The 9,396-nt window shown below is 40.0% G+C and overlaps 1 protein-coding gene and 1 long non-coding RNA gene across 4 annotated transcripts in view; one reads left to right on the top strand and one right to left on the bottom strand.

The window, feature by feature from the left end:
• The window catches only part of LOC112985039 (uncharacterized), a 311,688-nt gene that overhangs the window by 8,332 nt on the left and 293,960 nt on the right, over window positions 1-9,396 (bottom strand). The gene's annotated exons all lie outside the window — the stretch shown is intronic.
• Window positions 1-9,396, top strand: part of ANTXR2 (ANTXR cell adhesion molecule 2) — a 125,452-nt gene that overhangs the window by 70,552 nt on the left and 45,504 nt on the right. The window contains exons 15-16 of the mRNA XM_026103366.2: window positions 1,730-1,897; window positions 3,159-3,239. Coding sequence (XP_025959151.2) covers window positions 1,730-1,897; window positions 3,159-3,239 — 249 coding nt within the window. The remainder of the gene's footprint in view (window positions 1-1,729; window positions 1,898-3,158; window positions 3,240-9,396) is intronic.

Here is a 9,396-nt window from a genome sequence, read left to right as displayed (position 1 = left end):
GCTGCACTGAGGCTGCAGTGGTAACAGACACCTACCTGGCGATGGTGATGAAATGACATGATTTTCCTCCAAGGCATTTTATTTGTCTGAAGGGGTCCAGACAGTGACTTGCCTATATATTTTCCTCACCCACCATACCAGCACATTCTGCATGTGAAGGTGATGAGGATGAAGAAAGCAGGCCGCTTCCTTCTGCCATCCCATGGCATAGTTATCCCAGCACATTATGAAGTGTTCCTAGCGGGACCTGGAGCAGTCTTCTCCCTCCAGGAAGCAGAGGGAGGGCCAGGAGTGTGTCCTTTTCCTGGGCAGCAAAATGACTTTATGCCCCTTTGCAGTGGGAGAGTTGTTGCATCCCACTGTATTTCTGTCTACTTTTCTGGTGCTTGAACTGGCAGTTGGCAAGATAGAACTGGCATATAGCTACCACTTTGTAATCAAGCAGTGTGCAGTGGTGTTCCTAATTCTTTCCCCAAGGTGGAAGATCAGTCAGTCTTCTCTGATTTTTCTGATTTTGATTCTTCCCTTTTTATGCCTGGAATTTCTAGTCTGGTGGTCCCTGAAAAATACTAGTATGCTGGTGGCATCCTGCAGTAATAGTTGCCTGGCACCATGAGAGCAGTGGATAATTTTCCAATAACAGTTTCACGACTCATCAGCATGACACATTTACCCAAAATGTAATGTCAGAATTTAATTTCCTGACTTTAGGTGTATCAGGTCTTCCTTACAGGCTAGATTTTAGCAGATGGCATGATTTAGAAAGTCTTGCACTGAAAATAATCCAGTTTTGGTTCTACTAAGAACTTTCAAACTCCAGCCATAGCTTTAAGATGCTCTTTCTGGCTGAGTAAATAACAGTCTTGTCTAGGTTCGTTTGTTTGCAGAATACAGCAAACATACTTGTTCAAATTGCTGCACAATTTTTCAAGTCCCAAGAAGAAATAAGATTACTGTAGTAAGACAAACAATCTGTCTTGGATGGAAGTTTGTTTTCTGTATTTTCTCCTTATAGCATAGTCAGTACAACTTTTTATGGACATACATAGAAATATGTGCTTGTCTCACCAACAGCAATAATCCAGGTTTCCTTTCCCTTTGAACTATTTGTATGTATTTTATATCCTTTGTGGCAGTGATAAAATACACATTGTTACACGTTAGACATTTACTTATTCTGCAGCTTAGACCACTTCATCTGCCTTCTCTCCAGTATGTATCTTCTTGCAGCATTACTTCAAAACCTCTGAACAGCTTCAGGGGGTTTCTGTTAAATCTTGCTGAAGTATTGCTATCTAAATTGGGAATCTCAGCAAACATGCAGTGTTCAGAAATCTAGATGGACTAAAGCCTAAGATTTAGCTTTGAATGCCAGATTAAGGTGTGGTATTTTAGGATAAATCAGAACTAGAAATGATATTTTTACATCACTAATAATGGAAGACTTTTTGGATTTCCTGTCTCTTATACATCCCATGTGATGCATGTAAGAATTTTTCAGTATTTCTCTTGACTTTTTGCTGCTGAGAGACAGCCACTCACATTTACGAATGTGTCTAAGAATGCTCATAGTAAAACAGGAAGAGTAAACATTTTCCTCAATGTTTCTCTCCTGTTTATTCAGAATTTCTTCCAAATTTAAAACTTTTGCCACTACTTCGGTTATTTAACATAATTTCCTTGTCCTTTGCATGCAATGTATTTATGTCTGTACTCTGGCTTTTCTTAGGTTCGCTGGGGTGATAAAGGATCTACTGAAGAAGGGGCTAGACTAGAAAAGGCAAAAAATGCTGTGGTGAAGCTCCCAGAAGAAGCAGAAGAACCTATTCATCCTAAACCACCTAAACCAAAGCCTACCTCACCAGTCATTCAGGAGAAGTGGTACACACCAATTAAGGTAATCTAGTCTTTGACACAATATAACTTTGTAGAAAGGCAGGATTTTGTCTGCCTTACCAGTCTTACCCATGATGAACTGTACCTTATTTCTCAAGTATTTCCATTCAAGTAGTTCTCGAAGTAAATTCCAACTCAGGACAAACAGCTGGAGCACATTTTAGCCCTAAATGCTGTACTTCAGCATTATGTACCGCATTCTGTTATCTTTCCACAGAAAGGGACATGTTTTACAGTAACAGAATCAAAATATATTTGTATTTGTATTAATAGGCATTTGGTCTATCTCAGTGTATATCTCATTAAGCATAAAGCTCTCTGTACAGAGTTTGTAGCAATTTACTAAGTTTTCAACCTGTGTCCACATTACCGATGAAGAAAGGAAAAAAACAATATAAAGCAACGGAATGCAAAATTCTGATTGAAATAAGAGAAACCCAACAAATGGTATAAAATAAAGACATTCTCCTCTGAAGATGCTATGAGACACATGCAAACCCGTAACAAGCATAACACCTAACAAGCATAACGTAACAAGCTTGTCTCAAAAACTGAAGATGGGGCCATAAACACCTTTCTTTAAATATATACAGGCAGAGAATAGACAGGTTTAGCTAAGAGTATGGATAAGGCCATTCTGTCTTCACAAATCCCTGTATGTCCTTTCTTAGCACCCAAGTGTCCTGAATCACCCCTCCGTGCTGAGTGGGATGCTTCTGACAAGCACTGGAGCTGCTGTGCATGTTCTGCACAGGCAGTCTGAGCACTCATAGTACATCTGTGGCATTCAGTACAGGCTGGACTTACTGTACAGCACTTATCAGCTATATGCCAGGTGCCTTGCAGGTCCAAGGCTTCCTGCGAATGATGAATTTGCTTTATACAGCCTGTAAAAACACTTTAATTCCTATGGGAGAAATCCTAGGTGGACGTGTGGCAATTCATCCCAAAGTACTGGCAAACAAACACGTTACTTTAAGATCACTCAGAAATAAACGTGGGGCAGGTCACAGCCACTCAGCTCTCAGTGGAGGCAGGGAAAAGTACCTTGCATTCACTGATGGGAAAGACTGCATAAGCCCGCTATGTTGTAAGGTGATACAGTCTAAGCTTATGCTTTGCTTACCTGGCTCTAAGGAACCGGTGTTCAGTTATACCAGTAAATTTCTCCATGGATCTCCTTGAAGAGTAACTTAGTATGTGGCAGACTTTCAACTGGTTGATTTTATAATACTGAAAGTCCTATTGCTCTGTTGCCACAGGGTCGACTTGATGCACTGTGGGCGCTGTTACGACGACAGTATGACAGAGTCTCTTTGATGCGACCACAGCAAGGAGATGAGGTTTGTGTGTTGTGAGTGCACCAGCTAGGGGGGGCAAAAAGGGGCACGTTACAGCAAGGCTTTAGCAGCAGATGAGCACTGATAATTCCATGAGCTTAACTAAAGAAAGCCATGCAGTCAAAAGAACGGTACAAGAAGAAAAACAAAGCTTTGGGGAAAAAGTGCATTGAAAGAGGTATCACACCAGACAAGAAATGCTGCAGAAACACCAATCTCCTGAAAGTATAATGAAGAATTTTGTAAGTATTCTGTGTGTTTGCAGTTGCAAGACAAAAAACATAGTGCAGATTTCATGCAGTCTAACCTCTCTGTAACAAATTTGCTGATCTTTCTTAAATCCAGCTGTTTATAAGAGTAGAGTTTGGTGATCAGAACACTAAAAATACATCCAATTTAACTGACCATCGATAACTTCCATGCACGTTGCTTCCTGTTGCTCAATGTTCACAGAGCCTTTGAAAATGAAAACAGTAGAAAAGCAAAGAAGAGATAAAAAAATGCATGCCAAATGCAGCATCACAGGAAGAAGTGTGGGAACTTGTTTTTCAGTCCTTTCTTCCATAGGGTAATGACCCATGAAAAAGTGGCCTCCACTACAAAGACTGCTATGGTTGGGAAGTAGCAGGGGTAGTTATTATTTGGACCCTTTACAGTAATGCTAGATCATTTATTTCTAGTTATTGCACCTTAAAAAAGCGTTACTTTAAACCGTTGTATTTACTTTGGAAACTGAGTTAATCATTAAGGTATTTCAAATCTACTAGAACCATTCAGCTTCCTGTTTATGACACATCGAAGAGACTTAGGAGCAAACTATTTCCTTTACATGAGACATCAACTTATTCTCAGTAAACTGGCCCCAGATGGGCATGACAGATCAGGTTCTCAGACACTGTAAGGCAGCAGAACTCTGTTGAAAAGTCAGGCTATGCCAGCTTACATTCGTTGAGGATCTAGCCCAGCAGCAGTGCATCTTCTGGGAGATGTGTGATGCTTATATGAAGAATCAGAATTGTTCTTCACAGTCGTAGTTTAATGGGGATGCTCTCCTTAGGTCCTCTTCCCTCTTGCCACTGGAGCCCTGCAGCCTCTCTCCCTGCATGGCATCAGTAAGATGCGGTTCATATTGTTCACGATGTTCGTCTTTGTCCCCCTTTGGTACCCAACTCATAGTGTCCCTTTTCTCTCCTCCTCATTCCCTCCCTGCATAATATACAGAAGCTTGACACTGGACTGCGAGTTCTCTACCTGCTCAGCATCTGCTCTGGACTGCAGAGCAATGAAAGTGAGGAATGTGATAGCAAAGAAAACAGAAAGCCAGGAGAAGAGCTCAAAGAAATTAGATTAATGCTATTGAAACAGTGTGCCAGAACACTATTTGTGCAACATACACCATAAAAAATGATGTATGAGAATTAGAGCAGCTAAAGGGAAGGAGCTACCTTTGACAGAACGAGAGGTAACTAGTATTTAGATTATTTCCTTGGTGAGTAGGATGCAGTTTAGTACTGTTCTAAAGGAAGAAAGGGTGAGATTTATTTAGGGCCAGATAAAGCAAGTGTTGGAAGGAACAGAATGACAAAGTGCAGTGCTAGAAATAGGGAGCATACTCTGTGTATGGTTGTGAAATACTGACATTCTAGTTGTGTTTGCAAGTTATTTACTGTTTGCATGGACAAAACATGTTGCACGTAGCAGAATTAGTAATAGTAATTCTACATGCCAAATAGACAGTACATCACAGTTTAACAAGTAAACTGAGTGTATAATAGTAACATAGGTGAAATGGTAACTGAATGGGCTAAAAATTGTTAGTCAAGCTCTGTTTTGAGGGTTTGTGACGATTAAGCCAGGTAGTTTCTGTAAAAATTGCTGGCTATGGAAGGCTTTTTGAACCACTGAGAAGTCAGACATCTCTTCTGTCTGGACTTCACAGGACGACATTGACCAACATCTTGGTTTACGAAAAACAGAGGACAGAAGTATCTCAGTAATCCTCGTTGAAAAGAGAAGTAGAATTTGTGCTGATGAATAAACATGTGACCTATAGCTCTGTAAGAATGCAATTTCTGTCTGGCTGAGAGTGTTTTATATCTTGGAAAAAAATCTTCTTACTTATTCATAACTTGCTAGGTACAGATCGCTTGCTGTACGCCTTGTGGGTTTAAGTCAGTACACAGATGAGCAACCACGTGTGTGCATGGTGAGACATGCACGCATGCACTTACACTGGAAGCACTGTCATGGTAAACAGTAGTCACATAGTTTTGTTTCTTTTTTTATTGCTTAGGAACTTGGTAGTTCCCATTTGTAGAAGAATTCACCACTGAATTCAAGTCCTTGATCAAGTAATTGAAATGTAGGCATGAAGTATCAAAGCAGAGAGAACTTTTTCTTCCTCCTCTCTCCCACCTTTTCTATGCTGCCAGATAATGCCGAGGGTGGCCCAGTTTGAGGGCTGCACTCAGTTCAGTCAAGAAGCTTTGATTGCGGACAGAACTCCTCCGAGTCATAAATTTTTCAGCTAGCAATCCGTGAGGTTAGGGAAGCTTGTACAGGTGTGAGCTAGCAGGTTGTCGCCGACATCTGTTTAGAGCAGAGGCACAGGTCCTCAGCAGCCTGCAGCGAGGCTGCTGGATTGTCAGCAGATGTAGTTAAGAGTGGCAGAACAGTTTTGGTCTCACATTTGCCGCCTGGGGGCTGAAACACTAAAGGTAGAGTGGGGGTGGACACAGCTGCGCTCCCAAACATGCCTCAGGCACAAATAAAGAGATCTAATATAGTTTGACTCTGTTGTGGTGGGGAGATGGGGACAGAGAGCCACTTCAGAGACAACTTAACGCTGCAACATCTGCCGCCAAGTTTCCAGGGAGTGACAGGGGACAGCAGGTACAGATCGAAGTCCCCACATAAACAGCCTCCATTAAGCCATGAACTCTTTTGAAGGGCTCCCATCAAACATGCTGGAGTCCACATCAGTAGAGTGTTTTGTTTTCAAAGCAATGTTTTGTTTTCTGCACTAACAAGATAATTTATAAATGATGCATTACCATGCATTCATACTCTAATTTACAATTTCTTGCCTTTTTACTAAAGGGGTAAAGAAGAATGAAGCACTGCACTTTTCAGGTTGCTTGATAAACCACTTAACTGTCCAAGGGTGTCTTTGTTTTATCTGAGGTTATGGTAACCTTCAGACCACAGTGCTGTAGTTCAGCTAGGAAGCAGAGCTGAATGTGTGTGCTGTTCCCGTGGCATTGCAGGGGAGTGTCTGCCATTGTTTCTGTACTGAAACTCCATGGAGTTTGTTGCTGTGTGAGAAAGAAACTTGGCACAGGTTTGCAATGTGAGTGTTGAGGTCCTGTTCTTTTATCTAAATTTTTCCTTTTTTTTGAATCACAGATTAGCACCTGAAGTTAATCTTTAGAGTTTTTCAAGTTTTTTATATGACCTGGCTGCTTTGCCAGTTTGATGCTGGCTGAGATTCTGATTCTGTGTACATTTATGCATAGAAATATGCATTAAATCCACAAGCCTATGGCACTCAGTTTAAGGTTTTGCACAATCAGGATGCAAATATATATGGCCAATAAAAGGAAGAAATCTATAGGTAATTCTAGAAGAATTTCCATAGTAGAATGGTAGAATACCTTCAGCTTTTTTTAAATGTTACAGTACAGCCTAAAATTAAGATATTTTTGCATTTTTTAGTTTTAAACCTGCTAGCATTTACACCCTTTAAAGAAGAATTTATAGTAAAGTCTGCAGAATTAACACAGGCTTGTATTTTTATGTAATGTTCCTTTGTGAGCATCTCCATGTTATACAAAGGAATCGTATTCTGTCTTGTAACTCTGTTAGCACATCACAATTTACAGTTCAAAACACCTTCAGAGTATTTTCTTCTCTTAGATGAGGCACATGTTATTGTTCCCTTTGTGTTTGTTCAGTAATTCCTACATTAGTTACAGGCAGAAACTACTAAATCATTACCTCAGACTGACAATTGTAGAGTGGAATAATAAGTGTTAGAAGTTCGTGGCTGTAAGTGCACCCAACCTTACCCTGTCCGAGAGAAAATTCAGTATTTTGGAAGAAAAGACTAATTGCAGTGCCTAGGAGTACTGTAACTTTCAGTTCCACAAAATGCTTTAACAGGGTTCTATAGCCAGTTCATCATCTTACATTGCACTGGAGCTGCCAGTCTGTCAGCACTCCTATTGCTAGCCTGGTTTTTTATAACTCAGTTATGAATGTTTGTTTGCTAAAGAGTAATGGAAAACAGGAATGAGACTGGTGATAGCAGGATTTGTTGGTTTATTCTTGTAAGCTCCAAAAACTATAAACAGTTTGGCCATTTTCCTCAAGGAGGTCAAGAAAATGAAGGTGATGTAGTTTCTTTTTTAATCATTGAAACAACTGCAAGTTGTTGAAATGATGTAGAGAAATAAAAAGTCACAGTTATAGAAAGATGACTGCAGCTACTTACAATTAGGGCAATTTTTGGTTTAAAATGTGTTTTTAAATCAAACTGCACTCAGCAGTAATTTGTATTACAACATAAGACTCAGTTCACTAGAGAGGTGCTCCTTGTTCAATGATAATATGGTATAGCATAATTCAGTGGATCATGGAAATGATAATGCTGAACAAAATAGTGACTGAGAATTTTAAAAGAGAACTTAAGTATTATTTTATTTATGTAGCAAAGTTTGTATTTATCTCAGATCTTCTGAATCGCTGCAATGTTAGGAAGATGGAAAACTAGTTTCAAAGTGCCTGAGATTAAAAGGCAACTAAAGAGCACGTCTTTTTCTTAAATGATTTCTGCCAAAATATTCCATTCTGCCCTTACTTTAAGTGGGAATTTGTCTTTACAGACCTGAGAGCAAAACTTGAGCCTAAGCTTTTTTTTAAACTTCCAAAATAGACCCAGATTACCATAAAAATGTCCTGTGCTTCATTTCACCATTAAAGGAAGTGGAAAAAAACATTTTTTTAAGAGTATCCATTTCAAACTGCCCTATTCAGACTGAAATCAGATAGAATTCAGAGGTTGTTCTCCAACAAAAAAGAATGCATCCTGGTGAGCACTGAAGTAAATTTCAGAAAAAGAGTCTTCTTCTCTTGGCCTGTACACAAGGAAGAGTCATAAGTGTTCTGCACCTCAGTTCCTAACCCTCTGTGCTTTTGGAGAGGACAGCTGCTTCTTCTGTTCAAATGGCAAGTAATAGCTAAGAGCTGAGCATGATTATGAATTATCATTTATTAGCATTTCCTTCTGCTGAATGCCCAGAAGAATATTATGTAATTAATTCATCCAGATAGTAGAAATTCCTCCAAAAGGATGCTTGACGTAAATGGGTATTCACAGCTCCACTTCGTTAAATTGGATTGTAGGCTCCCATCCAGCAGGGTCCAGTGAGTTTACCTCTCAGGTACTCCATTCTAGCCAGAGTGGTTTAAGTTAGGTAATATGTTAGTCACTGGATTTCCTACCTCTCAGTCAATGAAAGCTGCGGTAGGCACCTTTATTGAAAGTGCAACGTGTGGATAGATACAAGTTCTGATGGTGTGGGATTTTTTCAATATATGTAGGCAGTCACTTTTTTCATTCCCTGCCTTTGTGCAGATGAACACTATTGCTCTGTTTAAAATGAGCCTTCAGAAGTCATTAGCAAGAGGATGAACGCTTGTATGAATGAAATAGTATTAAAAAAAATCTACATGTCAGTCCCGAGGTCATGACATTTTTACGAGTTTGACTGGTAGTCCCATAGAGTAAAAAGGACGAAGCAGCTCTAACAGACCTTGCACAGGTCTTCGGAGTCAGTATCCTGCTGGTGAGTGTGCTGCTTCACATAAGCTGTCACTGTTTCTGTTAGGCAACAGTACATTACACGGTCGGTAAAAGGTTGTGATGGAAGTGCTATCATCCTAGAGCATGGGATGTACCTTTGTGTATCTATGGCATGTTGTAAAGAGCATTTTAAAAAACTGAGCTGCCACCAGGCTGTGCAGCCAGAGGAATTCTTGCTGTCTTTATTACTTTACAAACAGCTATCTGTTAGCTGAGTGTTTTAGGCTCCTTAAAATGCACCAAATATACCATACTGGGCATCATGGTTATTCGAGCTGTGCTGGCTGCACGGGAATA

This window comes from Dromaius novaehollandiae, chromosome 4 (assembly GCF_036370855.1).
Source record: "Dromaius novaehollandiae isolate bDroNov1 chromosome 4, bDroNov1.hap1, whole genome shotgun sequence".
In the NCBI taxonomy this organism is placed as follows: Eukaryota; Metazoa; Chordata; class Aves; order Casuariiformes; family Dromaiidae; genus Dromaius; species Dromaius novaehollandiae.
Note: the sequence above shows the minus strand (reverse complement) of the source record. Positions and strands in the feature narration are given on the sequence as shown.